Source organism: Eublepharis macularius, chromosome 15 (assembly GCF_028583425.1).
Source record: "Eublepharis macularius isolate TG4126 chromosome 15, MPM_Emac_v1.0, whole genome shotgun sequence".
NCBI lineage: Eukaryota > Metazoa > Chordata > Lepidosauria > Squamata > Eublepharidae > Eublepharis > Eublepharis macularius.
The window spans coordinates 51,272,024-51,292,547 of record NC_072804.1 but is presented as its reverse complement, the minus strand read 5'-3'; the positions used below and the strand labels follow the sequence as shown (position 1 = coordinate 51,292,547).

The window sequence follows — 20,524 nt, the reverse complement described above, 5'->3', positions numbered from 1 at the left end:
CAAATGGGGATAATAATAAAAGTGACCAACAATTAAAAATCCAGCAAGAGCATAAAGACAGCTTTAAAAGAAAGAGTTTCTCACATTAGAAGCAGAGGATTTTAAAAGCTCAAGCCTTTCCTAAAAGCCTAGGTAGAAATTTATTTATTTATTTTATTCGATTTATACCCCGCCCTCCCTGCAGATGGGCTCAGGGCGGCTAACATTTTAAAAAAATACATTAAAAGTCACAAAAACATAGATCCAGAGGAGTTAGCCATGTTAGATTTTTTAAAGTCATTAAAATAGTCCAGGAGCAGGCTGTTTAAACAAATATTCGGAGTTCGTATACGGGCATAACAGCAGAGGGTAGCCCCAGAAAGAAGCTTTTCAGACTGGTAAAAGAGTGGTGTATGAGCCACAAGGGGCCACTTCAACTCTCAAAAGCCAGAAAAAGGGGGATTGTGAGGAAGGTGGTAGGGGGCTTCCTTTCCACTCGATTGCTTTTCAGCCCTGTTGGGCTTCTACTACCTGCTGCCCCACACCTCTGGGGCATAGCAGCAGCTTTATAGGCAAAAATGGTCTCCGAGGCTACTTATGTGCCAACTCTCACCCTCTCCCTTAGAGGCATTATGGAATATGTGCCTCCACACAATACGAACCTTAGCAGATGCCGAAAAAAGCCAAACCATCTGAAGCCATGGAGACACAGGGGTGGGGGCTTTCCTTTCAAGAGGCTCGGTTCAGGGAAATCAGCTTTGTTATTCCTGATGGCTGGGTGAACGGCTGGAAAGTGAAAGCAAAGAGAGCATTTCTTTTCAAGATAATAGTTCTCGGAAATCAGCTGTGCTGTTACGTTGGTGACAAAACAAACATTCCTTTTGTAGAACGGGGAGCACCCTTTCTCCCTGTGTGGGGCTGCCACTTTTCCAGATGGAGTTTTAAAAGAATGATTTGCTTTATAAGCAACAGAGACTCCCATCATTAGATGAAAGTGAAAGCTGTTTTTATGACACTTGGATGAATTCAGTTTGCAAGGCTTTGCAGACTAGTTTGGAGGTATGTATGACTGAAGTCCATGGGATTTATTTCGGAGTAAGAATACTGTAATAGTACTTTGCTTCTTTAATTCCCTGAATGATTGCCTTATGAACTTCATTCTCTAGTCGCCCAGTCAGCTTATCCCAGATCTGTGAGGAAATATTGGCATGTAGGCTTGCCTTTATTTCCACATTTGTTCAGGTTTTCAAGGAGAATTAGTCCGGGTGACAAATTCCAGTCATCCTAGGTAAGTTCCGTAGTGAAGTGATCTTGAAGTTTGGTTCTTACCAGAACACAAGTCGTAACAGCAATAATATATTTCCGTATGTCTTTCCAGTTGCATGAGATATCTGGCTCTTAAAATGCTCATATTCACTGAGCTTACTTATAACAATGCTTAAATGTCTAATATATAAGTATAAATGTACAGGCAGATATGCGACCACAAAAGGCATAATGTTTACATACAAAAGATATTCCTTCCAAAATGGCACATTATCATATTTGGTATTGTTCTTCTGTAAAAGCCTGGACATAATACAGTTCTGGTGTTGGATGCTGTTTTATGCTCTTTGACTTCTTTTTTCTTTACTCTTTTTCTAGTTCGGAGAAAAATCCTCTTTCTCTTGTGGATGAGTGAAGCAGTTTGCAGGTAAAACAGATTCCTGTTTTGTACAGAAGATAACAGCCGCTTCCAACAATGTATGCTTTTCCCCATGGGGATTTTTCTCTGCATGGGAACAGCCAGATAATATTTGACTAGACGTGACTTGTCTGGGTCCCATGTTTTCCCCTTTTAAGCTGGATCACCAATAACCCTCCTGTGATCTGGCTCAAAGGAGAAACTGAAAGCAACCAGATCCTAGGCTGATGCATACCTTTCAAACTCCTGCAGTAATTTTCTGAAGGTCATTTAGGGAGAAGATATTGTGCTGGTACATCCGACCAGGGTTTTTCATTGATTTCAGATGTAAAGCAGGACAGAAGCACTTCCCTGATTGAAAGAGGAGGATGAAACCTGCAGAGGTTCCAGGTCTTCTCCTGGACCTACTGAAACGCTTTCTGAGATGGGCAACGGAAAAAATTGTGTAAGTTTTGGGGGTGTTTTTAATGGCTGCTTCTCAATATCTCCGTGTCTTTCTTTTGGCTGGTCCAGCTGCGGAGTGTTGTGGAAAAATATTATGAACGCTGGATCTAGTTAGTCCTTTTTGAACGCATTGATTCCTGTAGCAGTCTTGCTGTAGAACATCTATGAACAAAACCACCCGTCAGCCTTTGCAGCAAGACCACTAAAGGAGTCCCGAAGGGTTAACTAGAACCAGAAACTGATGTTCTAGAAGCCTGCTTGATCTTTGGCTGTTCTCCTGTTTCCCAAAATAACATGGAGACACTACGCAAGCTAACCAAGATGGCGGATGTAACCTAATGCAGGAAAAAAAGATCTTCTGCATCATTAGGACTCTTTTGATGCTGTTCTGTAGTTCTTGACCCATGTTACTTACATATGGCTTATTTGCCCTGGCTTGGATGCTGTTCAGCAACAGTTTTTTTTCTCATTTCTCCACAGAATCGTGGTGCTTTCATGCACCTCCCTGGTTTGCCTCATCTTTCCTGCAGTCTTTCCCAAGCTTGCTTTGTGGCAGCGTATCTGGAAAGATCACATCAAAGCCAGGATAGCTGCCATGTGGACAGGAAAGTATGGATTTTTCAAGAGCCATCTTCTCTGTCCCAACCCCCTTCTGCACAGGCCAATTTCACCTGTTCAGTTCCCATATTGCAGGGTTCCCCCCCCCCCACAACCATCTGCACTTGATTTGCTGCCCTGAATAGTCACTCCGGCTACTTTTAAGCTTTTCTGTGGCTTTCCTGGAAGTGCTTATACACTGAATTTTTTAAAAAAATCTGTTTTCCAGTAGATTGTTTCCCTATCCACACTCTTTATTCCATCTTTTAGTGTTCCACCCTCTACTGCCCCCTCTCACTCTCTGCCAGCCCACTTCATTGTGATTGGCCACTGTTGTCTATCCAGCTACTTCCTCCACCTCCCGTTCCTCCCTCCTCCCCTCTTTCCTCTCCCATTCACTTTTAATTTTTTTTAAAAAATCCAGCGTAGGATTGATGTGCAGATGAGTTGAGAGGGACAAAACCAGGAAATAGATTGATCCAGTGTTCCAGCAATGCATCAATTAATTACATGTGCAAAAAAAAAAAGAAAATCAGAAATTAACATTAGAGTTATACAGGGCTTTTTTTCTGGGGGAACGCGGGGGAACAGAGTTCCGGAACCTCTTGAAAATGGTCACATGACTGGTGGCCCTGCCCCCTGATCTCCAGACAGAGGGGAGTTTAGATTGCCCTCCCCTCTGTCTGGAGATCAGGGGGCGGGGCCACCAGTCATGTGACCATTTTCTCCTAGGGCAACCCACTGAGTTCCACCACCTCTTTTCCCAGGAAAAAAAGCCCTGGTGTTATAACCATGTCTGTTCAGTTCTCTGACTTTCCAGCTTTCATCTAAAAAAAGGTTACTATGGTAGTAAAAAAAAGTGTATTGTAGATTAGAGCCCACTTCACCTGGAACTGAGTCTTGCAAGGAAAATACCAGTTGGCATTTCTGCCTATCAAGAACTTTAGTTCAGCCAAAATCTGATAGGGACTGGGAAATTTATTCAGTTGCCAGAGCCTCTAGCCAGGCTATCGTCAAAGGTATGAAAAGACAATTTCTTAATGGAAGTATACATCAATTAAATTTGCAGGTCAGACAGGATCATTATTCAGTGCAGGGGACTTAAAAATCTGAAATTAAGCATGATCCCAGGGTTATTATATTTTAAATGGTAATTTTTACCATCTTGAAGAGAAACAATTTGATTCTTTCAAAACCCATACGATGGCTGTGCCCCCTTTCGTATATGGGGTACACAACAATTGCCCCACCTGCTCCCTTTGGTTAATGGTCACTGGATCACCGTATGCACATTCTTCAGTCATGAGTCTTTCCCAGCGGGAACCACAGCAACGTTTAATTTTTGTTAAAATGTGTGCCGTAGCAGAACTGTAAAATCTTTGTGGTTAAGAATATTACACGCACATGAAAGATCTAAGTCCATTTTTTGACTTGTCTTTTTTTCCCTTCCCAAGCAGCCCCCATCGAAGATCTTCTGGGCTGCGCCCAGAGGCCTCCAAATTCCATATGCCATCTCCCATGTGCCTGATTGAGAACAGGGACAGCAATCTTGTTGTTTGTCCAGAAGCCCTTCAGGTGCTGTCTAAAATAGACCAGCCTGTAGTGGTAGTCGCTATAGCAGGACTCTATCGGACAGGCAAGTCCTTTCTCATGAACAAACTAGCTGGCAAAAATAAAGGTGAGTGAAAGTTGAAAAGTTTACATGAATCAAAGGAAAATCTGGGGCAGATGTGTGTGAGTGGGGGGGGGGTAGTTTCAGGTGGATTGCTGTGTTGGTCTGTATTAGAAGAGCAAGATCTGGGTCCAGTAGCACCTTAAAGACTAACTAGATGTCCAGGGGATGAGGTTTCCAGTCAAAGCTCCCTGGGTTAGATATGAGGAATGGAAAAAGGAAGGAGTCTTTAAAATCCAAGCAGAGTGTGGGAGGGGTATTGCAAATTAATGTCAGGAGACTAGCTATAATATATGTTTTAGGTATCCAGTTTTTTGCATTTGGTAAGAGATATCAGTTTCTACCTAGTCTCAGGTGGGTAGCCGTGTTGGCCTGCAGTCGAAGAGCAACATCCAGGTCCAATAGCACCTTAGAGACCAACTAGATTTCCAGGGTAGGAGCTTTTAAGAGTCAGAGCTCCCTTCGTCAGATACGAGGAGCGGAGGGGGAAGAAGTGCTGTCAGATCACAACTGACTTATGGCAACCCCATCAAGGGATTTTCAAGGAAGGAGAGGAACAGAGACAGTTTGCCATTGCCTCCCTCTGCTTAGCAGTGGTGGGCTTCCTTGGAGGTCTCCAATCCGATGACTAACCTCAGCTGACCCTGCTTAGCTTCTGAGCTCTGGTAGGTCCAAGCAAGCTGTGTAGGTTGTTGGGGCAAAGCAAACGCTACACCACTGAGCTGGATATATTGGATCCAGACTTTTAAGGGCTTTGTAGGGTAAAACCAATACCTAGAATCAGGCCTGGATATATTAGTAACAAGTGCAGTTGTTTCAGCACAAGCATGAAGTGATTTTGTCTCTGGCAGCTGCTGCACTTTGAACCAGCTGCAGGCTCTCAGCTGCCATTATGCCCTACAGAAGTCCAAACTAGAGGTCACTTGGACATGCGTTTTTAAACTTCTGGAAAAATATGCCTTTTTCTTCCCCTTTGGGGCTTTTAAATTGATGCATGACAGGCAGACATCCACCAGGTACAGCTTTGCCCTTTTCCATACTGGGAGAAATGACACCTGTTGAACTTCTGCTTGGCAAAAACCATTAACGACACCAGACCCACTCGAAAAACAAATGTGGCCACCCTCTTCCATGACCACACTGACTCACCTTTTTTATTTTAATCTGTTTTCAAATATTTCCCCATCTATAAAACATGACTATTTCCTTGGATAGGTTTCCTTCTGGGATCCACTGTGGAAGCAGTGACAAAGGGAATATGGATGTGGTGTGTTCCCTATCCTGGAAAACCAGACCAGACTCTTGTGCTTCTGGACACAGAGGGCCTCGATGACGCGAAAAAGGTTTGCTTCCTTCTCTCTTCTTAACTGTTTTTTTTTATGTATGTGAATTTTATTGTATTGTGAGTTGATTTTGACTTGGCTTTAATTGCTTGAACGATGTGTGCTTTGTTTGGTTTTAATGGTTTTTATGATGTGTGTTCATTATAGATGTTTTTAAACTGTTAGCTTCCTTGGTGACCCTGATGAGGACAGAAAGGCAGGGTATAAATTCAGTAAATACACCTGTATGCTTTTCAGTTTTGCATAGCAATGTCTCAAACCAGGCCTTTGTTCATCTGTTGTTCATGATTTTCCTTTTCTCCGTGGGTAGAAAAATCTCACAGACTGAGAATTCACTTTGCTGCCTGTCAATGTGGCTACTTCCATGCTTTCTTTTACTGCTGCAAATGAAGAACAGTGTGCTCCCATATTTAAAGGACGCATCAAAGCAAAGTTGTGCTCATTTTAACCAGGGCTTGTAGACTTCCCCCTTCAAACCATATCGATCTGCTTTGATCTGGTTTAAAGGGAGAAACGCAGGGTGGCTGCTCCCCTGCATGAAAGCAGTTCATGTATGCACAGGACTCTTGTTTTGGGTGAAATTGAAGATTTCCATGGACCTTTTCTAACACGCTAGTTCTGGGACACTTACCAAGTCTGTACAGGTGCTCCTGATGCGATTTCATGGATGGCTGAATGGCTCCTGCCTGCAGGTTTGGGCCAGTTAAGTGTTCTCTTGCTGCCATATGGGCGGCACCTGTAGATAAAGTCACTCATGCAGCTACGATAACCTTTAAGGTGTTCCCTGGTAGCTCAGGTTTCTGCTTCCTCCTTCAGAGAGGAACTCTGTATTCATGTCAATGCTATGCTGAGATGGGAATAGCAGAATCGAATCTCAAGAATTTTCTGTTCCTCCGTTATCAGGGTGATGTCCAGAATGACTCCTGGATCTTTGTTCTGGCCGTTCTACTCAGCAGCACCCTGGTCTACAACAGCATGGGCGTCATTGACCAACACGCTATAGACCAGCTTCAGTATCCTTCCGAATCCCTAGCTGTGGAGCAGCTCATTTTTCAAAAACCTCTCCAAGGCTTTCCCTGTTCGATAAAGGCCTGTGCAAGCCTCGGTATTTGGTTGCTTAGGGATACAGTCTGTAGAGAGTAGCGATAAATGGTCCATGAATTAGGGAAGGGATGCTATTTTTCACTGAAGAAAAAAATGAGGCTTGGTTTTGTTTAATTTGTGAAGTGCGTGAAGATTTTTAGGGGAAGCTCATAGACGCTCTTAAAAATTCTTCTACACATTTTTAACGGAATACTGGATAAGCAAGGACACATGTACAGGCAAGGAGGTGGAGTGTCTATTTGAATATATTTTCATACATTTTAAGAAACAAGTATTTACAAAAGATTTTCTCTGGATGGATTCCAAGAAAGGGTTGAGGCTGGTTAACTAATCTTAAGAACACTATAGTGGGAAATCAAGGCTTTGATACCTTTACTAGCTGTGTAGAAGAGGGAATTTTAGCCAACACAGCTTTCCTTAGCCCTGTCTTTGACAAACTGTCCTTCTGAAGTATACAGCTATCAAAGGTATTATCATCCTTCCTCTATAAGGTAGGATGAAAACTCATTTCTGAGAGATACATCTTCCCCCGTAATGAAAGCTGGTTTCGTTGGGATCTTCCTAAGCCAGGCCCACAGTTATGTGACAGAACTGACAGAGCGCATCAAATCCAAGTCCTCACCTGCGGAGGACTCTGAGGCGCTGGAAGATTCTGCCGAGTACGTTCGCTTCTTCCCGTCTTTCGTCTGGGCCTTGCGGGATTTCACTCTGCAGCTGCAGCTGAACGGTCAGCCCTGCACTGAGGACGAATATCTGGAAGAGATGCTGAAATTAAAGAAAGGTTCAGATGACCCATGTAAGTCAGAGATCAATATAACGTGTATAACGGCAACTCCTCCCCTGTCAAATTCAGCCCCTTAATCAATGTCCGACTGACTTATCTCAGAACTGAAAAATAGGTATGCAGAGAACAGCTTCCCACTTTGGGGAGAAGAGATGCCCTGGCCCACTAACCTGCATTCCTTTTCCAAGTGACCCTCTAGTTGTTCATCAGAAGGATAGCTCTAGATGTGTAATGGAAAGAGACAAATGGGACAGAGAACTGTATGAGTAGTTGCCATGCAACTGGTTGCCAAGTGACTATTTTTTTTATATTTTTTAATTTTATTAATAGAATTAAAAGCCCAATAGAAAGGGCAAAGAAATAAGAGAAATTGTGAAAGAAGCACTCACAAAAAAAGGTAGAAATTAAAAAGAAAAGAAAACAATAATACATATTGTGTTTTCCATTTTTCTCTACAACACTTATTTTAGCAAACATCATACTTTAAATTTTAATCTCTCCAAAATTTCCTTTTCCACTGCTTCCTCCCTCCTGTATGTTTTCCCCAGGTTTATCTTCTTAAAAATCAAAACTACAAATCATCAAATCATTTTTCCTCATTTCATGTAAAAAGTCAAGAAGGGATTTCCAGTTAGCCAAAAAAGTAAACAATGATTTATCTCTTGATCAAAGCTGTAAATTTAGCTATCTCCACTAACTCCGTCATTTTCATAATCCAGTCCTCGACTGAAGGCAATTCTGCACTTTTCCATTTTTGGACATAAAAAGGCCTTGCTGCTGTAATTGTTAGACATGGGCACGAACCAAAAGAATTTAATGAATCTGTGGTTCGTGGTTCGGTGCTGATGACGATCCCAAAGTCGCGAACCGTTGCCGAACTGGTTCGAGGTTCGTGGTGCTCAGAATGGCCCCCGTTGCACTTAGAGAGCCTATATTCACAGGGAGCATGTAGCAGGCTCTCCTCCAGCCAGCAACCAAGTTTGGTCAAGATTGCAATAAGGGTCTTGGAGTTATACCCTCTCCAATCCGAGACCCCCAGGAAACTCTCACAAAAATCCAGCTCAATTATACTCTCTCTCTCCCCAAAGGCTAGCAAGTAGCAAGAAACAGCTGTCACACTCCACTGCTCGCTGAAAGTGAAAGCCAGCCTAGGAGTGCAGTGCTTTTTATAAGCTGAGGTCCCATAGAGCAACACAGGAGGTCTGTGTTTGGCCGTCAGAGCTGCCTATCAGGGTTTGCAGGGATGAGATTGGAGTGCCTGTGGCTACAGAACACCCCTCCCCCTCCCTCCCCTGGGTGTCTTCTCCCAACCTGTAACCACTTTGCAGCTCCATGATTGGAAGGAAGACCTGCCGATCAAGGTAAGCTGGGCTTCGATTCGGGTTTCCAGGGCGACAGAAGGAGCGCAGACAGAGTTCAGGCATTCCCCCAGCTCCATTTCCAGGGGAATTGATTGATGGCACCTGACTGTCTGGCTTCCCAAACCGCGGCCAAACGCACCGTACCAGGCTTCTTCCGAACGCTGGTTCATTTGCCGTGGACAATCACGAACTGCTGGATCGCAATCGCCAATTTCGTGGGTTTTTGAAGTTTGTAATGCTGTTCGTGCCCATGTCTAGTAATTGTACATAAAAATAAATACCGTGCTGATTTCCCAATTGTTTGTCCATTAGTCCCAACAAAAAGGTTTCAAGTTTAAACTGTATAGTAATCTTCAATATTTTTTGTATTATCATAGGAATTTGAGTCCAATTTTTTTTAGCTGTACGGCAAGTTCTCCAAAGATGATAAAATGTTCCTTCTTGTTTTTCAAATTTCCAACATTTGTTTGACATACCTTTACTCATTTCAGCTAATTTGTCAGGAGACATATACCACCTATACATCATTTTATAAAAATTTTCTTTAAGTCTAACACTCAAAGTGAATTTAAGCCCCTTTACCCACATATTTTCCCACTGATCCATCATTATATTATACCCAAAATTTTTAGCCCATTTTACCATACATTCTTTCACAGATTATTCTTCTGTTTCAGATTTCAATAACAGTTTATACATTTTGGAAATAACCTGTTCATCATTTGAACAAAGCTCTTTTTCAAACTCAGTCTTTTCATGTTCAAAGCCCCATAGTTTTTTTATCTAATTCGAATCTTCTTAAAGGTTGAGCATAGGGAAACCACTGACATTTATAACCTTTAGCTATTAAATCCTCCCGTGTCTTCAGTTTGCAATCTCCTTGTGAGAATGCTAAATTGTTTAGCATTAAATTGTTTAGCGTTAAATTGTTTCTGTTTTGTTCATCATTGTTCCTGCTCTATATTGGATTTTTGCTTGTTTTCACATTGTTCTGCTATCTATTCTCTATCATGTTGCTTATTGAATGTCTCAGCTCTTGATCATTTTGCCTTACACTCTGTAATCTGCCAAGAATCAGCGAGAAAGGTGGACTATAAATAATGTAAATAAATAAATAAAATTATTCCTGAACACAGAGCAGTTTCCCTTAAATCCCTTGATGCCTGGGCAGCATGCCAAGAGAGATGAACCGCACACTCTGTGTTTCAGGTTGCATGTGATTTATTGATTTTACACACTGAGTGATCAATGGGCTTAGACTGGTGTAACTGTTTTGGATTTCTCTGTTACTCAAACACTAGGGCTTTTTTTCCAGAGAGTGCATGTCATCTTAAATTTGCATACAAGTTAGTTATGTCCATTAATAAAAATCTTTATGGGTATGACTTTTAGGGGGAATTGAGCTACATTCAGGGCCATCTTCCTTTTGTGTTGCTCTGACTATTGAAAGCTCATACCCTGGAAATCTAGTTGGTCTTTAAGGTGCTACTAGACTGGAATCTTGCCCTTCTACTACAGACCAACACGGCTACCCACCTGAAACTATCTTTATGGTAATAATGAGCAGAACTGTGTGCCAGGTGTGCTTGCGTTCCCCTACTGAAATATGAAATGTGCCCAACTTAATCTCTGTCTCTCTCTTGTTCAGCAGCATCTGAACCTACTGACAACGTTGCACCAGCGGATTCATCTGCCAACTGCCCCGTTCCATCCGATACCCACGATATCCAGCGGTACAACTTGACCCGTGAATGCATCCGGTTGTTTTTCCCCACACGGAAATGCTTCATCTTTGACCGCCCCACCAATCGAAAAAACCTGGATCGGCTGGAGGATTTGCAGGACTCCGAACTGGACCCTGAATTCCTGGAACAAGCGGAACGGTTCTGTGATCACATTTATGAGACGTCCAAAGCCAAGACTGTCCCAGGAGGGAATATAGTCACTGGCTGCAGTGAGTCCTTCTAGCTCAGTATTTCCCTCTTGCCAACACCATGTTTGAAAATTCCTGGAGATTTTGGGGGTCAAGCCTGGGGAGGAAGGGATTGGTGGTGGGGGGTGGGGGGAGAGGGACCTTAACAGGGTATAATTCCATATAGTCAACTCTCCAAAGCCATCACTTTATCCAAGAGAACTGATCTCTGTCACCTGGAGATCAGTTGCAATTCCAGAAGGTCTCCAGGCACCACCTGGAAGCCGACAACCCTACAATGGTGGATCAGTGACAAACCCATAACAACCCCACCATGTATTATGACCCAGTAGGTAAAGTGGGCCAGAGAACCACTACCTGTCCCTCAAGGATCAAATCACACTGTGCCCGTTCATTCCTTTCTCTTGCTGTTCTGGTTGCATAGTATTGGACTATAGGCGACTGAATATGCCTCTACATAAAGTTTGCCTGAACAAATTTTCAATTGGTCTTTCCCTTCAGTGCTGGCAAAGCTGGTGGAGACCTACGTGGACACCATCTGTAGCGGGGGAGTGCCTTGCGTGGAGAACGCAGTGGAGTCTCTGGCGAGGATGGAGAATTCGGCAGCCTTAAATGAAGCCATCGCTCGTTATGTGGAACTGATGGAGCAGAAGGTGAAGCTACCCACGGAGACTCTCCAAGAACTCCTGGACATGCATGCTGAGAGTGAAACTGAGGCACTCAACGTGTTCATGGACCGTGCCTTTAGGAATGACATAGGACAGTCCCAGGCTGAGCTCATGGTAGGCCATCTTTTGAGATCAGTCTGTATATCCTTGGTGGTAGAAAGTGCTCTCAAATTATAGCTGACTTATGGCAACCCCTGGCAGGGTTTTCATGGCAAGAGACTATCAGAGGTGGTTTTGTCAGTGCCTCCCTCTGCAGCCCTGATCTTGGTTGGAGGTCTCCCATCCAATTACTAACCAAGGCTGACCCTGCTTAACTTCTGAGATCTGACGAGATCAGGCTCACCTGGGCTATCAAAGTCAGGACCTGTTTATCCTTAACCTGCCATACTGTATTGCTGTGAGCTATCCTTCCTCTCTTCTGCTTTATCTCTATTACTCTTACATTCTTTTTTCGATTTCTTGCAGTAGCTACTATCCCTCATCCAAATTCCAGCTGTAATATTTCCTTATGATACTATGAATGTGTATATCACCTATCTAACTTGACCACAAGTGACCTAATTGAGCAACTGATGTCCCTACCTGGACAGCTAGGGTAACAATTTTAGAAGGATAGTTCAATCTGGAAAACTTCACACTGGTTGAAGAAACTGGCCTGGGGTCCTTGGAGCTCTGGTGGTGAGGGTTCAAAGAATTATATTACTGGCGAGTCAGTTGCGCAAATCTCTTGTGAGAAGACGCTATCTTCCATGTTTTTTGCCTGACGTTTTGCAACGTTACGGAAGCAGATTAGCAGTGTGAAAACGGCCCAGGAACTATTGGTTAAGGGTGTTGGAATATATGTGTGTTGCAAGGTCTGAGATTCAGTCATCATGGGGTTAATGTGTTTACCTACCATGCTATTGTTTAGATTGACCTGGAAAGGGAACCTGGCACAAAGCCAATAATCTGCAAGCCCGGGAAACTTGAGAGTGTTTGTGAACTGTTATTGGTCAACAGGTCAGGTGACTGTCCTTTCAGGGTCAAGGAGGAGGAGGAGGAGGAAGATTCTCCATTCTGTTATCCCAGCTCTTTGTTGTAAACAGTAGTGAGAAAATGTAGCTCCAGGCTTTGTTGTTTTGTAGCAATCCTGTGACCCTTTTCCCTTTAGAAGTAAATGTTTTTTAAAAGCTAAACTCGTGTGCTGACTCTCTATTGATCCAAGATCCATTGCACCTCTGAAGTAAAGCTTATTTTCAACCTTTTCCCCCCCAACAAAGGGTACATGCTATTAATGTTTTGAATAAATAAAATGGGTTCATTGTTCCAAGATATGTGATCATTATAAGTAGGTCATAAGTCACAGGTAGACTGGATCGGGATTTGAACTTGCATTTGTTTGAAAACCAGGGACAATTCTAACCCACATGATTTTTTTCTCCTGGCCTAGAAACATACTTGATTTCAATGGGCTTAGACTGGCGTAACGCCCCTGGCCGCGAACTCACCTGGGCCGGTGTTTGCAGGCTCACGCGGCCAGGGGAAGAAAGTAGGAGCGGTTCTTTGCCGACCCTGAAAAGACACACGTCCCAGCGTTGTGCTGGGAGGCACGGTTTGAATTTTCCCTGCTGGCCAATTAAGAGAGTCAGCTGGGAGCTTGCAGGGTAGGAGCCGTTGCCCGACCTGAGTGAACATGTTTTCACTCAGGTCCTCCCACCAGCTGTAAAAGGCAGGGCCGGCAGAGGCTTCTTTAGTCAGCTCCAGAACAGTGATCCGGCCTAGAAACATGTTTTGGTCACATTATGGGAAGACAAGATTCTCTGGAAAAGTCAATAATGCTAGGAAAAGTAGAAGGCAGTAGGAAAAGAGAAAGACCTAAAATGAGATGGCTTGACTCAATAAAAGAAGTGACGTCCTCCATTTTGCAAGATCGGAGCAAAACTCTTAATGACAGGCTGTTTTAGAGGTCTTTCATTCATAGGGTCGCCATAGGTTGGAGGTTACTTGATGGCACATAACAGACACGTAGCCTTTGAGGTGCTACTGGACTCCTATGTATTGCTACAAAACAGTCTAAAACAGGTACTCCCTCCTAGAAAAATGTTTCTAGGCCAGCAATCTGGCCTAGAAACATACTTGATTTCAATGGGCTTAGACTGGCGTAACTCTGCTTACGATTACACTGTGAATGTCCCTCAAGCTGATTTTATTTTTGTCGTGCTAGAAAATTGTGCACCAGAAGAAGGAAGAGTATTTGCTGAAGAATGAGCTGAAATCCTCAGAATGTTGCAAGTCTATACTGACGCCGCTGTTTAAAGAGCTGGATGATCGGATCAACCAGGGAATTTACTTCCAATCTGGCGGCTACCAGAATTTCTTGGATGATCTGAAGACAATAAAGGAGCAATACCGTCAGAAAAACGGGAAAGGAATAATGGTGAGGAAAGGCTCTAAAATGAGGGGATTCTTTTCCCAGCTCAGTTCTAATTTACTTAATAATAATAGCAACAACAACATTCGATTTATATAATGCCCTTCAGGACAACAGCCACTCAGAGCGGTTTACAAAGTGTGGGGCTGAGGTGGGTGGGGCTGAGAGAGCTCCAAGAAGCTGTGACTGACCCAAGGTCACCCAGCTGGCTTCAAGTGGAGGAGTGGGGAATCAAACCTAGTTCTACAGATTAGTGTCCTGCTGCTCCTAACCACTACACCAAACTGGTGTTTAGGAGTGTTTAGGTGTGAGAAGTATGTAGTGTGAGAAGGGAGGGTTCATGGCTCAGTGACAGAATAACAACAACATTCAATTTATATTCTGCCCTTCATGACAATTTAATGCCACACTCAGAGCGGTTTACAAAGTATGTTATTATTCTCCTCACGACAATCACCCTGTGAGGTGGATGGGGCCGAGAGAACTCTGAGAGCCAATCTACAAGTGATGCCTGACACAGGTTGGACACTTGTCAGCTTCCCTCAAGTTTTGATGGGAAATGTAGGCATCCTGGTTTTATAGCTTGGCTCTCCATTACAGCTGCAAGAACAGGATGCCTACATTTCCCATCAAAACTTGAGGGAAGCTGACATGTGTCCAACCTGTGTCAGGCATCACTTGTAGATTGGCTCTGAGAGAGCTGTGACTGACCCAAGGTCGCCCAGCTGTCTTCAAGCCGAGGAGTGGGGAATTAAATCAGTTCTCCAGATTAGAGTCCTGATGCTCTTAACCACTACATCAAACTTATTTTAGCTCTAAGCTGTAAACAAGGAAGAATGCTACTAGTGTACCATAGCAGAGATTTTTGAGTCTATTAAAAATAGTAGTTGCTATAACACCTTCCTGTTTAACAGTCATGACAAAATGCTTGAGCTGCATTGTTTCCTAAAACGCAAAATAAAGCCGATTTGGGAAAGAGCGTACCAATGATAGGGAAAACCTGGAAAGATGATGATCAAACCATAATGATGTGCAGATATTCCAAAGAAAACATCCAATTTGTCAGAAAAGATGGAGAAAAACCTGTCTGGAAGATCCGTGGAGGTTGTTTCACAGCCAATATGGACCAAGTGCTCTTTGTGTCCTCCATCTCTGCATATGCTATTGACTGTTGCTTCTCCACTCCCCAGGCAGAAGAAGTCCTGCAGCAGTTCCTTAAGGAGAGAGAGGTAGTGGGCAAACACATACTTCAAGGTGATGAAGCTCTCACAAAGGCAGAAAAAGAACTAGCAGGTAAGATAGTGGATTCCCTGGCACCTTTTGAATGGAAGAGGTCCTGTGTCCCAGCTTTCCTTTAGACAGCCAGTTTGGTGTAGTGGTTATGATGAACAGCAGGACTCTAATCTGGAGAACCGGGTTTGATTCCTCTGCTTGAAGCCAGCTGGGTGACTGTAGGTCAGTCACAGCTCTCTCAGAGCTCTCTCAGCCCCACCCACCTCACAGGGTGATTTTCATGAGGATAATAATAACACACTTTGTAAACTGCTTTGAGTGAGTGTTAAGTTATCCTGAAGGGCGGTATATAAATTGACTGTTGTTGTTTTTGTTGCTATTGTCGACCATACCACTGAGCTCCAGGTATAAGAATAAATACAGGTAGAAGGGAAGGTTTGGCCTTTTCCAATGAGATGTAAACTTTTATGTAAATACAAAGGGGAAAGGAAGGAAAAATTGTGTTTCTTTCTGTTGTCCAGGGTGGGCCACCTCATACCATGGGCTGAATACAAGCTCAAATAACATCTGTTAACATTCAGTTCTGCTCCACTACTATAAAGATTCATCTTTCCTCCCCCCCCCACCCCTGGCCAGATGCAAAAGCAAAAGCTGAGGAAGAGGAGCAAAAGAAAGAGGCACAGAAGCAGGAGCTGGCAGCATTGCAACTGAAGCTGGAAGATCAGTGCCGAACATTTGAAGCGAACATTCAGCAACTGAAGGAGAAGTTGGAGAGAGACAGAGAGCAGCAACTAGAAGAGACTAAGAGGATGTTGGACAGTAAGCTCAGGGTAACTGTCACAGGGCCACATGTGGGCTTTTCCCAGTTGCAAAACAGGACTGAATTGCACTGGCGCCATGCCTGGTAAAAATCAGAGAGGGTGATGTTCATGGAAGCTGGTGGGGATATCAGCCCTTTTCCTTACGGTCCCGGCGACTGCCTTCCTGCCCAGGTGTGCTTCCAATGCCAGTAGCCTAAAGAAAGCAATAATCCTTGTGTTCTAACCTGCTGCCCAGAAAGTTGGGTGGTGAATGCTTTTCAGGCTAACAGCAATGTGTGTGTGCGTGGTGTGTGTGCTGGGGGGGGGGAGTTGGCTCCGTTCATTAACTAGTTAGCAGTTGCTGCTGGTGGAAAAGCACTAAGTGGCTTCTAAGCTTCTTGTGGCTTGACTTTCTTCTCAAACCCTTGGTATTTGGTTTCCTTTCTCAAAGTTTCATCAGGGAAATGAATGTCCTGTGGTGCTTCTTGATGAGAGAAGGGCATCCTGGAACTGAAGGAGAGGGCAGAATTAGTAGCAAGAAGATGTGTTTTGCCAATGGCAGCTAGCAAGAATTCCTTTCTGGATTTGTGGAGATTCCTCCCTGTCTTTACTGGGAAAGTTCTCAAACCACAAACTCTAATGCCTTCTTCCTCTTTGCAGGAGCAAAAGAAGTTTCTGGAGGAGGGATATGAGAGTTATGCTAGCCGTCTGCAGGTGGAGATGGACCAGCTGACGCAAAGAGATCAGTATATTGGGAATTCATCTTGGATATTTAAGATCTTGTTTGGCCTGTTAAATGCAATCACTTTCATCTTTCCAGAATTGCTGCAGTTTGCAATCCGGGCAATTATGAGGTTGTTATAAAAGGGGAGCAAGATCAGGTCCTCAACCTTGCCTCCCCGCCCCCCTTTTGACGATGTGTATTTTCCGCGCTTCTTTCTTTTAGAGCCTGTGGAGTGTCTTGAGCAGGAAATGAAGCAAGGAAATATTGAACTACTGCTGTAGAGTGGAAGGCAATATGGTGTGGTAAAGGAATAAAATTCCAGCAAAGATAATTGTGTAAAATTTATTTTAAAACAGACGAATGAGGAGGACGGCTGTGCCCAATTTGAACAAAGCTGTTATAGACAGAGCCAAATGCCCCTTTTGCCATGTGCAAAGAACACAAAGCATGTAGTGAAGCCTCTGCTACCATACTGATAAAAATAACAGCTTCTATAGGCACAGTAGCTAGTCTACATGCTGAAACTGTTTGCTCTAAGAAAAGCAGTTTTGCAGTACATGACAGCCTCATGTAGGCCTATGACTAATTTAATAACAACAACAACAATGATGTACTTATACCACCCTTCTGGACAGATTAGTGCCCCACTCAAAGCAGTGAACAAAGTCAATATTATCATTATTCCCGCAATGCTGCTGGGGAGCTGAGCCTGAGAGGAGCATCTTGCCCAAGGCCACCTGCTGAACTCATGGCAGTAGTGGGAGTCGAATCAGCAGAGTGTCGATTCACAACCCAACCACTTAAACTATGCTACAGATACCTGAAAGCTGCTATCAGTCAGCGCAGGCAATAGCAATAATAATAATAACTGCATTTACATATTGCTCTTCTAGACAGATTAGTATCCTGCTCAGAGTGGTGAACAAAGCCAATGTTGTTATTGTCCCAATTATGTAGCTGGGGCTGAGAGGAGTGGCTTACCCAAGGCCATCTGCAGAATTCGTGGCACTAGTGGGATTCGAACCAATAGAGTGGTGATTTGCAGCCTGGCCACTTAACCACTATGCTACAGCAGCTCCTAGAACCCTTGTCAGTGCATTTTATGGGCTTCCGATTCATTCAGATCTGAAGTGACGCGGTTACGGCTGTTTAGTTTGTTCATTGTATTGGTTTATTCATTTTATTGACTTTGATGTTAGATTTATCTGATTGTAAACTGTATTGTTTTAAAGTTAAAACATCTATGAAAATCAATACTGAAGGATAAAGGGTTTCTCTAAAGTCTACTCTAACAGAGATTGTCTCAACCACCACTTTTTTGTATTCCAGATTTGTGTTTGCTTAACTGTGTTGCAGAGATTCCAAATAAATATACTGAATTTTATGACTTAACTGCCGCACATTTCGTTTTTGCTTCTCAATATAGAAGAAATTGTTGGCACTAAACATGAAGGGAGCGGGTAGATCATTTTAAAGAATTATTTGTCATGATTAAATTAACATTTTAAAACTTCATTTCTATTTCACATTTCTCCCCAACGGCGACCCAAAATGGCTTACATCATTCTCCTTCATTTTCACAACAACCCTGTGAGATCAATTAGGCTGAGTGCATGTGACTGGCACAATGAGCCAAAGTGATCTCTGGGGCAGAGTTAAGTATATGCTGTTTCCCCTTTAGGACAATGAGGATTTGAAAATGCTTAACTTTGGACAGATTCTGTCTCTTATTATGCCCCTTGTATACTATATAAAATATAATTTCCTAGACAATCTGTTTAAACCTATGCAGGGCTTTATTTCTCGTAAAAGAGGTGGTGGAACTTAGTGGGTTGCCCCCTGATCTCCAGACAGAGGGGAGTGTAGATTGCGCTCTGTGCCGCTGAGCGGCGTGGAGGACAATCTCAACTCCGCTCTGTCTGGAGATCAGGGGGCGGAGCCACCAGCCATGTGACCATTTTCAAGAGGTTCCGGAACTCCGTTCCACCGTTTTCCTGCTGAAAAAAAGCCCTGCTCCTATGTACATTTACTCCTTTCTAATTATGTCATTGATTTCAATGGGTTTAGATTGCAGTAACTGCATAGGATTGCACAGTATATCATGTTAAATATAATCAAGATGTGAGAAGAGAAATGTTAGATTTTTCAATTTAAAAATGTGTAACTATGACTTGAGGGCTGGATTTCATTTCAACTACAAAGCAACAAGAGATTGTTAGGCTCTGATACAGGACTCTCTAGCCCTGATCTTGTAGATATGGTAAACTTCGGTCTGGACTGTACCACTTTCATTTTAAAACCAGAACACTTTTTAAAACAGATATAGACAGCCAGCATGGTGCAGTGGTAGGAGTGTCAGACTATGACCACGAATCCTCCCTTTGCTATGGAAGCTTGCTGGGTGATCTTGGCAACTGTTGTGCAACCAAAGGTTTGCAAATGCACAACCACATAAAACTAAAAAAACCCTGTATTGTATTAAATGTGAGGAAAGTGTGGTGTAGTAGCACGCATGTTGGACTCGAGCCATGGGCAATTTTTGCTGTATTTGGCCCCATACCTCTTTGGGTTTGGTGTAGTGGTTAAGAGCAGCAAGGCTCTAATCTGGAGAACTGGGTTTGAGTCCCCACTCTGCTTGCCAGCTGGGTGACCTTGGATCAGTCACAGCTCTCTCAGAGCTCTCTCAGCCACACCCACCGCACAGGGTGATTGTCATGAGGAGAATAATAACACACTTTGTAAACTTCTCTGAGTGGGCATTAAGTTGTCCTGAAGGGCGGTATATAAACCGACTATTATTAGTATTTCTTCTGAATTCCAGACATTTAACTCCCCCTGCAGATCCCAACACGGTGTTTCAAGGGTTCTTTTCCAAGTTTTCTCCCCGCACAGAAAAAGCGCAGGCAGAAAACTTGGAATAGAACTTTGGAAACCTGAAGGGTTGTTAATCATCTGGAATTTGGAAGAAAACCCAAAAAGGTATGGGGGCCAAAGCAGCAAAAATTGCAAAAAAGGGAAAAAACTGCATAGATTGTCGAAGGCTTTCTTCTTTTGGGGCTACACCTCTGAAGATGCTAGTCACAGCTGCTGGCGAAACGTCAGGAACTACAATGCCAAGACCACGGCAATACAGCCCGGAAAACCCACAACAACCACTGCGTAGATTCCTCACCTGCTTTACAAGCAGAGCTTTGTAGGTGACTTTCTAGAGTTGGCAGCTCCAGGGCCGTTTCCAGATGGCTTACCTTCTGCCGCTCCATGCCACGTCGCGGCTCATGCCGGGGAAAACGCGAAATATTGCGTTTTCTCGCGCAAGTTTTGCGCAATGTCGCACAAAACTCACGCGATATTTTGCGTTCGTCCCAGGACGAGTCGCGACGTTGTGGCATGGAGTGGCAGAAGGTAAGCCATCTGGAAACGGCCCAGGTTGGGAAATTCCTGGAGATTTGGGGAGTGGAGCCTGTGGAGGGCAGAGACTTCAGCAGGGTATAATGCCATAGAGTGCCCCTCCAGAGCAACCATTTTCTCCAGGGTAACTGATCTCTGTAGTCTGGAGATCAGTTGTAATCCCAGGAGATCTCCCGCCACCACCTGGAGGTTGGCAAGGACACTTCTTCCCCAGCATTTTCACTGGAGAGGGTCCAGCAAGATCCTCCTGTACCTGGTTACCTCCCTTTCACTGCGATCCTATGCAGAGTTACTCCAGTATAACCCATAGACTTCAATGAGCCAAGACTGGAGTAACGCTAGACACAGGATTGAAGCCACAATTCTTTACCTGTATATTC

The 20,524-nt window shown here is 43.6% G+C and overlaps 1 protein-coding gene across 3 annotated transcripts; it reads left to right on the top strand.

Moving 5' to 3' along the window:
• The first annotated feature begins 863 nt into the window (after nucleotides 1-863).
• Nucleotides 864-18,110, top strand: LOC129343186 (guanylate-binding protein 1-like). Of its 3 annotated transcripts, none has more exons than XM_054999267.1 (14): nucleotides 864-1,038; nucleotides 1,624-1,672; nucleotides 1,989-2,108; nucleotides 2,588-2,716; nucleotides 4,162-4,382; nucleotides 5,592-5,719; nucleotides 6,623-6,732; nucleotides 7,402-7,619; nucleotides 10,617-10,922; nucleotides 11,403-11,683; nucleotides 13,773-13,985; nucleotides 15,170-15,272; nucleotides 15,849-16,042; nucleotides 16,673-18,110. In XM_054999267.1, the coding sequence occupies exons 3-14, from the start codon at nucleotides 2,032-2,034 to the stop codon at nucleotides 16,874-16,876; spliced, it is 2,184 nt and encodes a 727-aa protein (XP_054855242.1). In that variant the 5' UTR covers nucleotides 864-1,038; nucleotides 1,624-1,672; nucleotides 1,989-2,031; the 3' UTR covers nucleotides 16,877-18,110. The 3 variants fall into 3 exon arrangements, with proteins under 3 accessions (XP_054855242.1, XP_054855241.1, XP_054855240.1); XM_054999266.1 differs by having other exon boundaries at nucleotides 4,159-4,382; nucleotides 10,620-10,922; XM_054999265.1 differs by having other exon boundaries at nucleotides 4,159-4,382.
• The last annotated feature ends 2,414 nt before the right edge of the window (nucleotides 18,111-20,524 follow it).

Coding starts and splice junctions, on each gene's coding strand:
- LOC129343186 (XM_054999265.1), top strand. CDS start 2,032: ATGAAACCTGCAGAGGTTCCAGGTCTTCTCCTGGACCTACTGAAACGC. Junction 6,733..7,401: donor CACGCTATAGACCAGCTTCA/GTATCCTTCCGA, acceptor CCAGGCCCACAG/TTATGTGACAGAACTGACAG. Junction 10,923..11,402: donor GAATATAGTCACTGGCTGCA/GTGAGTCCTTCT, acceptor CTTTCCCTTCAG/TGCTGGCAAAGCTGGTGGAG.